Source organism: Zootoca vivipara, chromosome 7, assembly GCF_965207765.1.
Source record: "Zootoca vivipara chromosome 7, rZooViv2.hap1.1, whole genome shotgun sequence".
In the NCBI taxonomy this organism is placed as follows: domain Eukaryota; kingdom Metazoa; phylum Chordata; class Lepidosauria; order Squamata; family Lacertidae; genus Zootoca; species Zootoca vivipara.
Genome location: NC_142590.1, coordinates 5,370,347 through 5,387,996, shown reverse-complemented (window position 1 = coordinate 5,387,996; position 17,650 = coordinate 5,370,347). Strand labels below are relative to the sequence as shown.

The window sequence follows — 17,650 nt, the reverse complement described above, 5'->3', positions numbered from 1 at the left end:
ACAAATGAATCTTATTTAGATAGCCAGGTAAATGGTAGTAGCAATCCTATTGTTAACATCACTGCCTTTAACATTTTTGAGCTAGGTTTGCAGCAGTATAATTGGGTAGAGATCCAGTTCTAAGCTTGTGGAGGGGGGTGTCCTAGGAAAGCTGCCCTCAGGACTCCCCCTTAGTAACCCCCACTCCCATGTGCTTGTTTGCAGACCAGCAGATAGCCTTCCCAACAGTTAATGGCAGTGACAGCATCCTCTTATCACACACACACACGGTTCCTGTCATAGGATTAGTGGGCTCTGATGAAACTCTGTGCTTGCCGGAGTATGCTGTACATTTGAATCCTCTGATTTCCCCCCCCATTCATTTTTACATGCTTTTATGTGTTCTTCATATTGCCATTTTACTTCTTTTAGGGTGTATGTTTAACAACATATTTGTTTTCACACCATAGAAGACACACTTGAGGGAAGATATAACTCAAAATAAGTATATTGATAGCAATAGCTGTCAAACCCGTAACCTCCAAGCAAATCACGAAGTCAATGAGCTCAATGCCTTGGAGTCTTCTTTATTATCACCAGCATCACTTTAGACAATTTTTTATTTTATTTTTTGTTAAATATACCTCTGCAGGGCACAATCACATACAATCAATACGATTGGTAAATTACATGAGCTCTATCCCAAGCATATATGCACCAAAATGTCAAAAAAGTTATTAAAAAATGAACTCCACCCAAAAAGGTGATAATGACTTAAGAATGTCTCGGGGAGACTGGTACAATCCTAAAAAGACCAAAGGAAACTTGGCTTAATACCCCACCCCACCCCCGCACACAACCATAAAGAATGCACACAGATATAGAGAAATCCCACAACTGGAAATGGCTTGGGAAATGTGAGAGAGGCAGGTTCGATGAACAAAAATAGGGAGTGAAATCTAGATCGAAGGCTGCAAGTCCATCAAAACTAATTTTAAAATGCCACCATGCTGCTGATAAGGTCGCCTTGAAGGAAAGGGGTCCATGGTTAGCAAAGAGGCTGCTTACATAGCAAGCAGAGACTGTAAGGCAATTGTAAACTCACAATAGGCAGCAGAGACTGAATTTAGAGATCTGTAGAGAGCCTGAAACTGATCTGTCAAGACAGCCGGCAAAAAAGGGGCACTGCCCGTCTTGTTCCCCACTCCTAGCTGCCTTTATCTCATGCTAAGCTAGGGAGGATCTCCCTAAACAAATCCAGCTGTGGGATTCTGTTCCAGTTACACAATCTGGTTTTGGATGCCAAAGACTTGTGAGTATTGTCTGCCACAACAAACTAACATTAACGACAAGAGGGCACAGAGGGGGGGGTGTCTTCTTGCACACATCCCATGAATTCAATGGGACTTGCATGTAGAAGACAATCCCGCTTACAAATGGTGCCCAAAGTCACTTTTAACATACACAGAAGCAAACAAATTTTGTTTATAGCAAACACCAAATACTCCACAGGATTCTGTTTTTTATATATATAAAAGATATGTATACATGTAACATCAGCATATCTAATACTTTTGAGAGAGAGAGAGAGAGAGAGAGAGAGAGAGAGAGAGAGAGAGAGAGAGAGAGAGAGAGAGAGACTGCATTTAAGCATGTGTTTTTCTTTCGGTAAAAAAAACCCCAAACGTTTGCCTCCAAAATTAAGATACTTTTTTTGTATGTGGGGAGAAAAGCATCAGGCGGTCATAAATACTTAAGTTATTTAGATATAGGCAACATCAGAACAGAAGCTACCCAGAAAATGGCAACTGTAACTATTAAGGAACTTTTTTTTATCATAATGAAAGCTGAGAGTGTTTGCTGTCTTTCAGAACCAGAGCCTTATACTAGTAGCTCAAGAAATCAAAAAGCAATTATTCTGCCATAATAAATAATTATTAAAACCACTGCGAGTCCATTGGTGAATCCAGCACAATGTTTACTACAGGAATCCCATTGAAGCCATGAAGGAAAGGAGCCATTTTCGTCTCCGTTTTACTTTGGATGTCATCAATATGTCCCCTCACTGAGCTACCCTTTTAAAAAGTACAGAACTGTCTCTGGGTTGATTTGGTGAAATAGGAACTAATTTGGTGTTTTTAAATGATGAATATTAGGCAATTGATCCTGAAAAGGCCTTTCCTCGAGAGCTGCTTATCAACCCAAGATCAGCAATTACACCAGAGACCATTGGGTGATGCAGGGACATAGCTAATCTCATGCAATTTAGTTTACTCAATCAAGGCCATAGCTTTTAGTATGTCTGTCTAAAAGTACAACTGTGAATTTTGAAGAGATTCCTCTGTTGTGTTTTCTATATAGGGGAGTGGAAGAAAAGAATTGCGAGGTGGGAAATTCTGTACCAGAATCTCAGTAGCTTGGTTTACACATTACATTAAATCATAATGTTAAAAAACCCTATTAACTTCATGTTTACTTACAGTGTTCCTGCCACAGATAAAACAAGCCAGACTCTGGTTTGTTATACTGTCCAAACCTGGGCTTGTGGTTTGCTTCCTCCAAATGAACCATGATTGGTAAGTCCAGAGCCTTACCAAACCAGAGCTCATGGTTTGGAGTAAACAAACAGGCTGGGTTCAAAGAACATGACCAGCCACCTCCTGGCTTGTTTTATCTGTGGTGTGGCGACAGAAGCAGGGAGAATGCCACTGGAACTTCTGAGCAACGTGCAACGCCCTGCTCCTCTTTCATACAAAACCAGTTTGTTTTACTCCAAGATATAAAGTCCTGTGTTAACTGGACCCTATCAAGCTAAATTAGCATTACAAGAATGAGCCTCCACAAATCCTGAGCTTATGTACTCATTTCCTCTGCCAGAATGGTGGCGAGGAGATGACCAGAAGTTTATTCTTCCCATTCAGATGAGCCAATTTACCTGTTGCCCAAACCCTATACAGTAATTAAACTTAACTATGATTCAATGAAAGAAGCCTGGCTACTAAACTATGGTTTGAAGCTGGCTTGTCTCAAAAAAGGGGTAAGAAAATAAAGTTAAGATGAAGCACTTTCTCTTGGTACAGACAACATGGGGTGATTTTCTACTAAGATTTACCTAAATTCATTAAATTCAATGCACCATTAGAAACATTACACAAGGACAATTTTTAAAAAGATGATTTCATTGCAATTTGGGTTGACTTTATAGATTTTATGAGTAGAGTCAAACATGGCAATCTTCTGGCACCTACTCCTCATACTATAGGGTTTCCTAACCCCTTCTCTTGGTGAACAAGGCTCATCTGTGGAAAAAAAGAATCCTTATACCACTAGGTGGTGCTATAGTTATATGAATATTCTGAATAAAGGTTTATTTTTATTACTTAAATCCATCTCAAAGCATTATTTAAGAATTTGCACTATATTTTGGGTTTGTTTCATTTTCTGTGTGTATTGTGATTTAGTATATATTATTTGTAGTTTGATTCGTTTGTCATATGTTTTTTTGATTTTGTATGTTACATTGGCCTAATACCAAATCAGTTATTCTGTAAGCTACTACTATGGAAATTCCAACTTGGGTGTTTTACAGGTCCTGTTTTGCAAATATAATGTTCATTAGTCTTATGGATAAAAAAGAAAATAAAAATATTTTAAAAATAATAATAGGACAAAGTCAGGTTGATTAATTTCAGTGGGTCTACTCTGCACCCAACTTCATGGCACAATGCAGTTAATCTAAAACTGAAAGCTTTTGAATGCCTCTTTGCAGCTGTTCCCAGGAGAATGCAAACTTGGCTTACACAGGCTTTTTCTCGTAATGCTAAACATAGTTTAGCACTATGTCTGAATGAGGCCACTGACATACCTTTTTAAGTTCTTTCTGGAGCAGGTCAGTACAGAGATTTGCTTCATAAGAGGGAGTCAACTGCTGGTATTAGTCCATTGCTTTCCTATAGTGGGTGGAATTCAATGCAGCACTAAGGAGATTGTTCCATTTCTTTCTGCTTGCCTAAGGGCTTCCCCCCCCCCCTGCAGACTGTTCTAGGGGTTCTCCCAACCTTCCAGAGCAGGTTGGAGGAAGGTGCAAAGGGAAGGAAGCCTTGTGACACTAATGTGCCCTGGCTTTTGCTAACAGAACCAGGTAGTTGAATCTGCCGTTCATAATCAATTTCATACTTCACAAGACACACTGTGCCAAGCAAATATCTGGGGTTGTTGGACCAGAGTTAGGTGATCCTGCCTGTCCCTTTAGATATTTTGAGGCAAGGAAGCGTATGCAGCTGCTAGTTTTCCTTCCACTGGTCTACTTGCCTACCATCCACTTCCATGTAAGGTAAAACTGCAGTCTGTTTATAACAACAGGCAGGGCGTGGGGGCAGATGAGAGGCTCAGAATGGGAGAGGCACCTGTGGTATCATTTCTGCTGCTGCCTTCAGATCTTAAATGAACAGGCTGGATCTCAAGAACACAACTTGGGAAATCTAGCGCTGGAAAAAGTTCCCTTCCATAGACAGAAAGATTTGCAAATGCGTAGAACATAATGTCAATTCCACTATGAACATACTGATGAGATATGGGGAAATGACCTCATTGGGGCCATTTATTTTTAAAAAGCCCATGCCTGCTAAGTAGAATTATGAAACCAAGTGCTTTTTTTATTACATATGCTTGTCTTTATGGATTCATGTATTAATTGGTCAGAATGAAAGAGGCTTCTATATAGCTATGGGCATGCAGGAAAATGGTATAATGTGTCTAAGATACAACTCAATACACTTTCTGCAGCCAAGGACCACAGAGCTACCTGTGCAGTCAGCATGTGCAATGTGTTTGCATGCATTTGCTTCTGCATTTAATTACATCTGGTGCTACTTCTACTACTAAAATTCTTCAAGCTTCCTTATATTTATTTTTACTAGACTTCAATAGAAAATTTCAAGGAGGAATAATGACAGTAAACAGTAACTTTTTCATAAGCCCTTTTTGTTGCAAATTGTAACTTGATGTGTGATGGGAGAGTATTCAAGCATTTAAAAAATAGAAAAGGGGATATATAAATGGCTGCAAATTTAATGAGGCTTAAACACACCACTTCCAAAATCTAATAATTTATCATCACTGAATGTGTTTTTGTAAGGCTCAACAGTCATAACCTTTTAGACATATTTACCAGTGTTAAGAGCTGAAAACACAGAAACCAAGTTCAATACAAACTGGCTAAACCAGTAGGATGAATAAAATAAAAATACACCCCCCCCCAAAAAAACCACCCAAGAGTAAAGCACAAGTCTTTGGCTCTCCTTGAACAAAAAGCAAACCAAAAAAAAGTATTTCCCACATTTATACAGACCCCCCCATTTGCCTACCAGTAGGGGCAATATCACATTTGTGCATCACTGAGTAATAACACCATTAGAAAAGGCAACTTCACAGAAGTTATTGGCTAATCGAATTCATTTGAATGCTCTATTTTGAGGCAGCAAGCTTTTGACTGGTGCATGATCAGGGAGGGTGACAGGCACATCTACAGAAGGAAAAGGAAAAGAAGCAGAAGAAGCTAGAGCAGTTAAATGAGAATGGGTACTGCAAAAAGCATCTAAGTTATCCTGTAAATCCTTCATAAACCTTTTACGGAATTAAATTTTGTTCTAACCACCAAGGTTACATGGGACAGCAAATGACATCCCGCTCAAAATGCTCTAATAAGGTTTAAAGTGAACAGGGTGTTGTAAACAACAAAGTGGAAAGAAAGGAGTAATCTACAGAATTGTTCATTAATAACAGCTATTAAAATTGTAGGCTAAATGTATCAGAGAAAAATAAGCCAAAAACATAAGCAGTGGAGGATGCTGCTGTAAAGGTTTGTTGACTATTGTGAAATACATCTATGTCTGTTTGCCTATTTCCTCATTGCTATAAGACATCCAGAGTACAAAGGTTATAAAGCTAGCGTCAAGAGAAGCGGAGTCTGGATCCCATGGACAGTTTAAAAGTCTAGTGTGTCACGATGTTTCTCTTAAAACAGAGAGAAACCGTGTGAAAGGGGGGCGGGAACTAGTCCACTGATGCAACTTGAACACCAGCAGACGTCTCTCTATTTCTCAAGTTTATGAATATCCAAGCTCAAAAGATTCTGAAAAGAGCTTTTTGAATGCCACTAGAATACAGCTATTTCTCAGGTTTCAATATTTTCTGTCTCCTTTACAAAGCAGGAAGGATTCACTGCCACCCAGCTCCTTACCTTAAATAGTGCTGAAAGGTCCTAGCAAACTAATTTACTAGGAAAACTAATTATAAAAGAACAAACTAGATGAACTAGAGAATTAGATTCTTCTACTTGAAAGCCAGTACACTTCACCAAAAAGTCACTGAAAAACTTAAAAGCCTTTTCCTAATTCCTTATGTGCTCAACTTTGTTGAGTAAATCTTTGCACCAAAAAATGAGGGAAATGGGAAACTCAGCCAAGATCAATGTGGTTTGAAAAGATTAAACCAAAACCTTTGCTTGTGCAAACAGGACGTTAACCTAGATAGGACACTGTGCACAGAGTACAGCCTGGGTGGGTGGGTGGGATGACACAAATATTGAGAGATCTAATTTTTAAGCTCGCATTCAGAGCGTGTACTTTTATAGTAGAAGCTTCTCAGTATCAGCAATGGCATTTCCCTCATGTTCTGCCCATTCCTCCACGTGCTCAACGAATACACACATGGCAGGGTGATTAAGCCTCTGTACAAACTGCTTTTTGCAATGTCCCTAAGCAAAGAGACAAGCCTTGGCATATACACTTTGTACACCCATGGGCAAATTTCACACAGACTAGTGAGTGCATGTAAGATAAGGGTGGCTGGACTTGCCACCGTGATGCTGCTCCCCTATACCAAGGGTGAACCATCTTTTTGGCCCAGCGAGGCAGATCCTTCTCCCTCCCTCCCTCCCCATGGACCAACACTGACAGGTGGGCGAGGCCACCCACCCTCCTGTCAAAGTTGGCCCACAGAGATGGAAAAAGATAGTGAGCAACACATCAGCTGGTTGCCTTCTGCAGGCTTTACAAAGCGTGCGGCTGTTGGGTGGGTGAAGGTTGTCCTGCTTTATGCAAGGAACAGCTTGCCTGTGCCGGTTGCCTGCAGCAGGTGAAGCAGAAACCATCAACACAGCGGAACTAAGCAGGACGGATGCCCACCTCCTATCAGGTGACACCACCTGCTCACCACTTGACTGTCGAGTGGGCGGGCTTTATGAAATATAGTCTCCTGGGCCACATTAGAATCTTGGACAAGCCCAAATTGACCCATGGGCCAGAGGCGCTCCACTCCTGCCCTTTATGCGCGTTGACAGTATGCACATTAAAATGACTGAGAAGTGCTGAAGTCTCTCTTCCCTGAAGTTAGAAAATTTTCTGCATATGAAATTATTCTAACAGAAAGCCAATTTTTCTCTTTTTCCAAGTTAGGCTCTCTCTGGAGGGGAAGATCTTTAAAAGAGTGCTACATAATTTATGTACAAGGTTAACTAAATATTGTTTTCTTGCAAACAAAGATGAGATTTTGGGCTAGGCCCTTCATAGCCCTGGTTCATTCAAAGGAGTTCCTGTGTTGTGAGGAATAAGAATAGTATTTACAAGCAAGGTTAGCTTGTTTCAGTGCTCCCCTGATATTACTCTTGCTTTACCGCACCAGGAAAGGCAGAAAGGTGTGATGGACTCCCTCAAGTGAACAATTTTCATCAAGAAAAGCATTTCTATCCAGACTTCAGTGGAAAGCAGGGCCAGGGGAAAGAAAGGTAGTGCAAAAGGAGAAAAAACATTTCTCATGTTAAAATTCTGACAGAGTGGTGTGTGAATTTAAGAGAAGCTGAAGATGATTGTTAAAATGCCTTTTGAGATATATTTTCTCAGTGCCTCTACCTCCCAGATGTTTTATAACAGCTGCACTCATGTGAAAAAATTCTTAAAACATACCCAATATATATACAGATATAACTACATATATGTGTATATATACATACATATATAGATAATTTTTATTTAAATAAAAAAATGAATGCTCGAATCCCAAGCCAATACATGTATCAAATTTTTGGCCAGCCAGGTCTGTAGGGCATAATCAAATTCAATGTGAAATAGTATATAAATGCGGTGCCTTGACTGGGCAAATTAAATAATCACTACTCAACAGAGTCTTCTGCTTGGACTCTCCTACTGGTAGGCAACAGGGGACTGTATCCCCCCCCCCCATTTTGTTCAATGTAACAGTACGACAGATGCAAAATAGCTGAAGGTTGCTATGACCTCAACAAGGGTTTAAGGGAAGAAAAACAACCTAAAACAAGATTAATAAACTTATGCTTTTACCCAACCAAAGCAATGCTTCAACTTATTACATAACCAGTGCTTTCTGAGTTTTAGTAGTCTAATCCAAATGGGAGAAGTAGGCTGAAGAGATGCGTGGGAGCTTTTGCAATGGTTTCCACTCAGAGCATCTCTACCTACATATCAACCTGGAGGGAAAGAGGAGGAAGTCAAAATATGCACAGCACAAGTAAGATCACTGCCTGCAACAGTGGCATTTTAAGGACAATCTTAAATGCAATGACATACGCAGCAACAAGAAAGGTTTTCATCCCATCTAGATCCTGAAGGGTGTTGCTGTTGAGACAGAGTTGCTGAAAGTAAATCTAAGGAGTTCTATTACCTTGTCAGTCTCTCCCATTACTCAGAGAAAGCCTTCACTTTCAGAGACTGAATACAGCAGGGATAGGCAAGTCCCCCACCCCAAGACAGACCAGGGGCAATCAAGAGCAGCTTTGGAGCTTTAAAGATGCAGAGGGAACACAAAGTCAAGGGGCCTGCGCTTTCTGTCTTCTTGCTTCATCCCACCCAAACTATAACTTCTACAGCTCTCATCTTGGGCAGATACAGCAGCTTTCCCTGCATTAGGGTATCATGCCGTCCACATCCTTTCCCAAAACAAAAGTTAACATGGAAGTTGTGCTTTAGACCTGACAAAGAAGCAGAGAGACCCAAATTTCTTAACCTAACCCATCTCTGACAACCGAAGCCATTCTACACTTCAGTTTAGGTGTTCTTAATCTGCAGAAGAAATGCAATGGCTGCCTTTCAAGAGTGCTGGGATCAATCAGTATTAGCCAATTTATGCTGCCTCACCAGAAATGGAACAGCTATTTCATTCTTGTTCATGTAAATAGACCTGCTTGTTGAGGTGCTGAATACATGGTTTACAAATTGAAATTAAAAACCTATCATGCTTAGAAAAATACAATGGATAATGGTGATATACTACCATGCTTAAGGAGAGTTACTTTCAGAAACTCTGCAACACACAGCAATTGAGAGCTTCCTCCTCCATTGCAACACTTCCTAATTTCTTTTCAAACTCACACAAAGCAGTGGTGAGTGAGACTGTTTTGAAGGGAGAAGAAAAGAGGAAATTATATACTGGGTATGTAATAATACCAAAATAAAAGAGAAAACCTACCTCATTAAGATCATACAATTAATCAAACAGAGTGTGTGTATATATATTTATATATATAATATCTGTTTCTTTTAAAGCCCTGGCATTCAAGGCATCCAAAGTTATTAAAATAAAGTTCATTCACAGAACAAAAACAAATTTAATCAGAGTTGCTTGCAGATACTGCTAATTTTCATTTTTTTAATTAAAAAATGTGTTAATGTGAACTATGTGCAGGGTTTGTTCTAGTAGTGGTGTTGTGCACATTGTCTCAGGACCTGCCATTGTTGCAGCTCTTGCTCAGTGTCTCCCATTATATCCCAAGGAGGGGTAAAGGCGACCCCAGGCAGAAATGGAGAGATGCTTTTGTTCCTTCAGGGAGCAGATGTAGGCGTTGCTCCTGTCCTCTGGGCATCCAAGTCGCCTCCTCCCGCTTCAGTATCTTCCGGCAAGCTCAGAGCTGCAGTTTTGCTGGAGAGGAGGCCAATGCTTTCTTGGGTTGGAGCTGATCCATTTGGAACATCACTGCTGAAGAATGAATGCCAAAAAGGGAAATTAACAGTGAAGACAGTGAGGCAGAGAAATAAAGAAACTGAATAAAGTTTTAGAAAAAGAACAATATTGAGAAGACATGGTGTCCCAAGTGGCCACTATCAATGACAATCAAAAGATCAGTACAGTCTGGTAAAATACAGAATACTCTAAATACAAATTCAGTGAAGACAGATTATGCATTCTGAAGGTAGTGGAATTGGTTTTAACTCACATTTGTTGTGTTCCACTATATTGGTTTTCTAGGCAGGGCATGTGGGTGGAAGCAAATTCCACATACAGCCGTACCTCGGAAGTTGAACGGAATCCATTCTGGAAGTCTGTTTGACTTCCAAAACGATCGGAAACCAAGGTGCGGCTTCTGATTGGCTGCAGGAAGCTCCTGCAGCCAATGGAAGCCACGGAAGGCGTTCGGGTTCCAAAGAACATTCGCAAACTGGAACACTCACTTCCAGGTTTGCGGCTTTCGGGAGCCAAAACGTTCGAATCGCAAGGTGTTCGCCAACCAAGGCACGACTGTACCTTAAAATGCATTTCTATGTTTAGACATAAAACAATAATAAATCACCAAAACAAACAGAATACACAAGAAAAAAGAGAATATATTGCCATGTTTATTTTAGTATCTTTAATCTGCCTTGTTAAGTTGCATCTGTTTGGACCTTCTCAACTCCATTTAGGGAGCAGTACCCCAATAGTGTAGGGAACCAGGTGGCGCTGTGGTTAAACCACTGAGCCTAGGGCTTGCTGATCAGAAGGTCGGCGGTTCGAATCCCTGTGACGGGGTGAGCTCCCGTTGCTTGGTCCCAGCTCCTGCCAACCTAGCAGTTCGAAAGCACGTCAAAATGGAAGTAGATAAATAGGAACCGCTACAGCGGGAAGGTAAACGGCGTTTCCATGTGCTGCTCTGGTTCACCAGAAACGGCTATGTCATGCTGGCCACATGACCTGGAAGCTATACGCTGGCTCCCTCGGCCAATAATGCGAGATGAGCGCGCAACCCCAGAGTCGGTCACGACTGGACCTAATGGTCAGGGGTCCCTTTACATTTACCTTTACCCCAATATTGTAATATGTCACAACCACTAGTTCAAAGCAGAGCATAGACAGAGATGGTAACTGGGCAAAATAAATTTGACAGGCTACTGTGTGCTCTGTGACTGCATATGTTTGCATGGTGATAGTGCTCCTGTTGTGACCCACCTTGGATCAGGCTGTGACCCACCAGTTGAAGACCAGTGCTATTACCTGAATGTAAGTGCAACATCCTCAGCTGGTACCTTGCTTTGCTGTCCATTTTCTGTCTGCTTACTGGCACTCACTTTGCTTTTCACTTCCAATGAAGACTGACTCTCCTAGGGCAAGAATGGGAATATGTACAGTTCACTAAATGCAGGTAAGAGGTTTTCTATGCTTGTTTCACAGATGAGGAATGGGATAATTCTAAAACCACTGCACAAACCAACTCACACAAAAGCTGCAGGGCAAGGGAACATCTGAGACATATCTGCCCTGTCCATTTGTTCAGGATACACAAAAGCACATGTATCAAGCAGCAAAAGCTAAAGAATTCTATCACCACAGGCTTGAAAACCACTGCTCCATTTCCAAATGTCAACTAACAGGTGTGGTGCCCAGGCTGCAACACAGTGCATGCAGTGGGACAGTTTTGAACTCCAGGAGCTCATCATGAGAACTCCTAGCCAGGCTTCCTAGGAGAGTCTAAATATGAGACCGTGTTGATCCATTTTATGATAAATATCCAATTTTATAGGGATCAGCTGACAATTATATAATGGTGAGCTGGCAAAGGTGGTGTAGTTATCAGCATATGGAATTTGGCTAGGGAGACCTGGGTTCATATCCCTGATCTGTCAGGTGACATGACCTGATGTATTGGTGCTTACTTCTGACTGCACGTGTTCAACTTGTATCACACACTAAGAATTAACAAAAATAGATTTAGTCCGCTGAAATGCAACCTTTAGCTTCCAATTAGAAACACATGCAATCATGCAAAGCAGTATTACTATTTAAACTGCTAGTGTGAGGTAGGAATACCCACCAAGGAAAGAGTTACCTACCCTCTGCTTGATTACTTTCCTCATTCTCCAATTTCCTCTATGCTAATCTGTCCCAAATAGTAGTAAAACTTGAAAGCCTCGTTATCACCTCATTCACTTGCCAAGGGGGGCGGGAGTGAGCCTTTCAATTACCCTGGCACTATATAATATATTATAAGGGGGGGGGGGGACCTGCAAAGCTACAGAAGTCAGAATATTTAAATTAAATAAGAAGAGTTAACACGGGAAGCTGTTATCTAGAATAACACCTTTGAGGAACTCACCCAGCAACAGCAGTTTCTTTTTCAATCTGCTCTGCTCACCCTGCTAAACACTCACCATGCTCAGCTCCCGGGTTCTCTTCCCGATCTCCCTCTCCACCTGGTGCAGCTCCAAGCTCAGCTGTTCACTTGAGATCATTCCAGGCCACTTAGGAGGTGGCGGTGGGGGCTGTGGCTGGCCTGCCAAGGGGGTCGCCTCCCTCTGCAACAGCAGCCTGTTACTAACAGCCTAAATGCACAAAGCGAAGCACATACACAACTGAGCACAGAAAAAACACCATGCAGACATGAGGATGAGGCCAAATTTCAAGAGTATTGCTTGGTTCCCAAAACCCAACCTTCCTTCTTTCTCATATGAAATACACAAATTGGTCATTACTCCCAAGAATGTTTCACACACCCATGAATATAATCTTAAATCAGAAATATACAGTAGCTTGTGAAACATGCAAGCCCTTTCCCCAAGCTTTGTGAACAATCTTTCATTTCAGCTCGTAGCGTATGTGGTGATGCCTGGATCCATGCTCTAAGAAAGATGTGAGACAAAAGCAAACAGCACTGACACAAGACGTTCATTGCTGAATCAGGCCAAGGGTTCATTTAGTTCAGCACTCTCTTTCTGGAAGGAGGCAGCCAGGTGCACGTGGGAAGCTCACAAGTGAGAAAAGATAGCGAGCACCATCCTGCTGTTTCCCCCCCAAAATTCATAGGTACACTTGGAACATGGCGGTTCCATTTAACTGTCACAGTTATTAGCCATTAAGAAACCAGCTCTTAGTGAAGCTATCCAAGCTAGACGCCATCACTCCTCCTTGAGGTAGTGAATCCATGTTCTTTTCTCTGTTCTGTCCCTACTGTCCACAGATTTCATTGCGTGACTGAAAGAGAAGCACGGTGGTGTGTCCTGTTTAAGCTTTGTGCAAAAATCTGACACGTGCCGGGATTGGCCACCTTGCTCAAGGCGTCTCACTGTAATCAAGTTTACTGCAAGCTGGTGCTGTGGTGAAGCTGACTTAACCAAGCATCTGACTAGAGTCCTGAGACCCCATGCACCCCACATCCTGGTTTTGAAGCAGTGGCTTTCTGCGATTTCTTGGAAGCTTACTAGAGGTTACTTAATGAGAAGGAGGTGATGGCAGTTAAGCTTCCTTAAAATATAGTTTCCCTATCACCAGTGATCTTCCCTTGCAACCTGTAGTTGCAGGAGTGGTGCTCAAGAAGTGTTCATAAAGGGCAGCAGGGAGGCCAAATAGGTTTGGTAATCAGCTGACTGCGTCCTAGAACATCCTCCATGTTACGTAGCAGTGCACAGGAGTCTGCAGCAAATCATTCAATGTTGATTGAGTTGCTCCTAGCCTGAGAACCACTGCACTAAAACAAATTATTTCTGCCTAATTTGGACTGATCTGTACCTAGCTGAACAAATAAAATATAAGCATACTGGTATCTAAATGACATCTGAAATTAAGAATTGAATTATATATACATATATATGAAAATGTGTTTGAATGATTTCATCTTAAAGGTCTTAGCACTGAAGCATTAATATTTCAGAAATGTCTGTCACAAAATAGTTACAGGCATCTTTGGTGTTTGCATATTATCTAGTGCAATATTAGGTAACTAACCTCCAGTCCTCGTGTCTGCTGGCTAATCTGATGGTTTAGCTGCTGCAGTTCAAGTCGAAGCTGCTGTTCCCTCTCAGATGAGGGCAAAGGCTTCCCATGGCCAGCCACGTCTGTCATAGACAATCTCTCCCTTTGATGACAGAGAATTTGAAAAAGAAGCAAATGTTTCAGTTCTCCCTTTTCAAGGCATTAGAAAAGACAAAAACTTGTATAGTATTGTCCACCCAAACACAGCAGGTTTGGATCCTCGTTTGGACACTCTTACCTGTCACTAGGGCGTCCCTGAGAAGAAGGTATGTTTTGATGAGGTGAATATGGCGAACCTCCCCATGCACTGTGTGTTTCATAAGGGCTGTAATCTACAAAGCAATTGGAAAGGGCTATTAAAAAGTGCTGATTCAAATGACTTATATTTATGGTAGAGAAGATGAAGTTGCACAGTTGCTAAGGCAATGTATGTAATATTAACTGATTTTTCTTTCCTTTTGTGAAAAAATGTATATTGAAGAAAGTCTGCAAAAATACTGACAGATCTGGGTCATATTTCCATCTCCTTTTAAAACAGCCACCATAAAATGTTTGGTGACTGGGATGGGAATGGAAGAAAAGACCAAAGAGCAGTTGAACAACACCACAGAGAATGTTGGAGACCTTTAAAATACCCATTCCAGCTTTCAAAAAAGAAAGATAGATCTGCAGAGGGAGCAAAAAAAACAAACACTCATTACTTCTAGCCTGGGGAAAGGCTGCTTACGTAGGCTAAAGGGGTATTGGCAAAATCTACGCTGACTTTTGCATGTAGGACATAAACCAGGCATCCCCAAACTTCGGCCCTCCAGATGTTTTGGACTACAATTCCCATCATCCCTGACCACTGGTCCTGTTAGCTAGGGATCATGGGAGTTATAGGCCAAAACATCTGGAGGGCTGCAGTTTGGGGATGCCTGGACATAACATTTAGAATTTGCTTATATGTCACTAAAAGGCTCACTCACAGGTTTGCCACAGTGAGTATGCTGAGTAAGTGGCAGCGCAGCAGGGCCATGTATCCACTTGGTACAGTGTGTGTCCCAAATGCCTCCCTATGCTTCTCTGTCCAAACTGCCCCCACTTAAGCTGAAATCACTATACAAGGCAGAGCTCCCATCTTCTTCATGCTGCAGACAAGCACTGGGACTCAAGGAGGAACTTCAGGCACGCTCAAGGGTTTACATTAGCTCACAGAGAATTATTAAAAAGTCTCTCCCTATGTCATTTCACAAACCCGTTTTCGGATTTCTCAATTTTTGAACCATTTGCCACATGGCATACAGGCTTTAGTTGAAGAAGCACAGGTACAAACACCAACTAGCTGTGGAATGTCTCCCAAGGTTATGGCTGAAGTGAGGAGGCTCCTACAGGAAATTCTAAATTTGTGTGTCTATTAGCAACTCCTAATTCTACACTTCAGGACTGATGAAAGCCTACTGCAAAAGAAAGCCGGCCTCCAAAGGGGTACACTGCATACCTGAAATGTTGCCTGGCTTTGTAGATGCCCCTTGGACTGTCATGGCTTGCATGGGGCCAGGGTTCTGATACATCGCCTTAGATGTACGTGAGATGGCACCAAACCTTGATACCGTAGGCCGATCTCCAAATGGAATAAGATCATCGTCACCAGTCTCTGCTGCTCTCCTCTGCAAATCCAAACGCTGGTCTCGCATTCCCTTGCTATCCACGTTCTGGGAGGGTGAACCAAAAATAGGGGATTATAAGCAAGATTCTCCATTTTAACTAACTCGTCTCAGTAAGAATAAAATTATCATTTCACAGGGAACTGGGGGTGGGGGCACATGTGCAGAAAGACCCTGTTCCAACAAATTTCTTTCAAAATCTAGATACACTTTTAAAAAATGAACACCTTCTAGGATTTCTCTTGGACCCTTTAATATTTTAATATTCTATAATATTTTATGTGGCTGCCCAAACCGCTACCAAAGACAAATTGATATTAAAGATAAATTAAAACATTTATATACTGCTGTTCCGTTGGAAGGTTATACCGTTGGAGCCCACTATTCTCCTTCTTCCCAGAATGCAGTACAGTGGTACCTCTACTTACGAATTTAATGCGTTCCAAACGCACATTTGTAAGTAGAAAAAAATTGTAAGTCGAATCCCATAGGAATGCATTGGGAGAAAAAATTCGTAAGTAGAAAAAATCCTATCTAAACTGCATCCAAGATGGCGGACGGAGCTCCATTCGTAAGTAGAAACATTTGTAAGTAGAGTTATTCGTAAGTAGAGGTACCACTGTATCTCTCACACAGCTGAGGATCTCCAAGAGGAGCAGAACACAGTCAGGGCTACATCCAACCCCGTTCTCCAATTCTGGTTAACCCCACCACCACCACACACACACCATTAAAAAATGTTGAAATGTTGCCCTCATTTTACTTGAGTGCAAATGGAGTGGCAGAAAGACAGGAAGGGGGGCGTTTTGGCTCAGCACACACAAGTTGATGAAGGAGGCAAGGCTAGAGCAGGGAATCAGATAGAGACACAGCAAACAGCTTTCTCGGAGTAGATACCTTTTTCTCTTTTCACAGCACACAAACAGTTCTCTTGTGACACATGGTTCAGAACCATAACACTAACGTGGTCCACACCTTTTAACAAATAGTCTAGAGCTAGGATTTACTGCATGCTAAAGCCAACTTATTATAATCTGCCCTTCTGGTACAAGGTCCATTTGAATAGCACCCTCTGGCACTGATCGTTTGGTCTTCTCTGCATGCTTACCCCCATCTCAACAAGTCCCACTGCTGCTGTGTCTTTGGGTTTTGCATCTTTGGTTCCAATGTAGGAGCCAATGGTTTCACATGACCAGGGAGAGTACTGGCTATAATCATTTCCTTTGTATTTGCCAGCTACCTTCAGATCTTCATCTATATACTGCAAAAAAACCAAAGTCCATTTTTGTAAGTGAAGGAGAAGAATAACATTCAGTTATTGCAATAGTACTAAAATTAAATTTTAAAAAATCCTATGTGCCTCCACTAAACTTCTAAATTGACTCTGAAATAGCACAAGAGACAAAGTGGTTTGAAAGTGTTCAGACACTTCCAGTATGGCTATTGTATATGGTATTTCTTGCATAAATTTGCATAAAATGTAAATAAATGCGCCCAACATCACAAGCCTAGTTAACACCATTCTAATATTTAATGGGAACATGAAATATGGCTGTTAATACAAAAAACCTTCAAATATAATGAGTGCATTCAATGTGCCACTAAAATTGGGAGGCCATTCTATTGGACTGGCTTATTTAGAAGTCAGCTCTAAAAAGGGACACTGATGGCACAGTATTTCTCTGAAGCTCTCATTACTATGTCTCTAGCCCAGTTTAGACATGATGCATCTGAAGCATGGTGGGCAAGTGAGAGTACGCCTTCTTTCCCCACACAATCTGACAAGACCCTCCTGTTTCCCAAGCCACTGAATCTCCACATGTGGCATAACATTTAAATAGGGTGCACATCTTTAAAATCCAATGTGCATAGGCTCAGATCATGTGGACAATTCTAAGCAATTCATGCTGATCATGCTGTTCTGTCCAATGCATGTGTGTGCACTCTCTCTCCTACACATGGCTGGATGCAGTGAGATTCTGGCAGGACATGGT

The 17,650-nt window shown here is 41.5% G+C and overlaps 1 protein-coding gene across 3 annotated transcripts in view; it reads right to left on the bottom strand.

The window, feature by feature from the left end:
* Positions 1 to 9,107: 9,107 nt before the first annotated feature.
* Positions 9,108 to 17,650, bottom strand: part of RC3H1 (ring finger and CCCH-type domains 1) — a 59,969-nt gene continuing 51,426 nt past the window's right edge. For 2 of the 3 annotated variants that reach the window (XM_035122421.3, XM_088674851.1), the window contains 7 exons: positions 16,765 to 16,917; positions 15,491 to 15,704; positions 14,249 to 14,342; positions 13,984 to 14,113; positions 12,414 to 12,584; positions 11,260 to 11,366; positions 9,132 to 9,987 (listed from right to left, as the gene is read on the bottom strand). In XM_035122421.3, coding sequence (XP_034978312.1) covers positions 9,834 to 9,987; positions 11,260 to 11,366; positions 12,414 to 12,584; positions 13,984 to 14,113; positions 14,249 to 14,342; positions 15,491 to 15,704; positions 16,765 to 16,917 — 1,023 coding nt within the window. In that variant the 3' untranslated portion in view covers positions 9,132 to 9,833. Of the gene's footprint in view, positions 9,988 to 11,259; positions 11,367 to 12,413; positions 12,585 to 13,983; positions 14,114 to 14,248; positions 14,343 to 15,490; positions 15,705 to 16,764; positions 16,918 to 17,650 lie in introns of all 3 variants that reach the window. The other variant, XM_035122423.3, reaches the window with a different exon arrangement.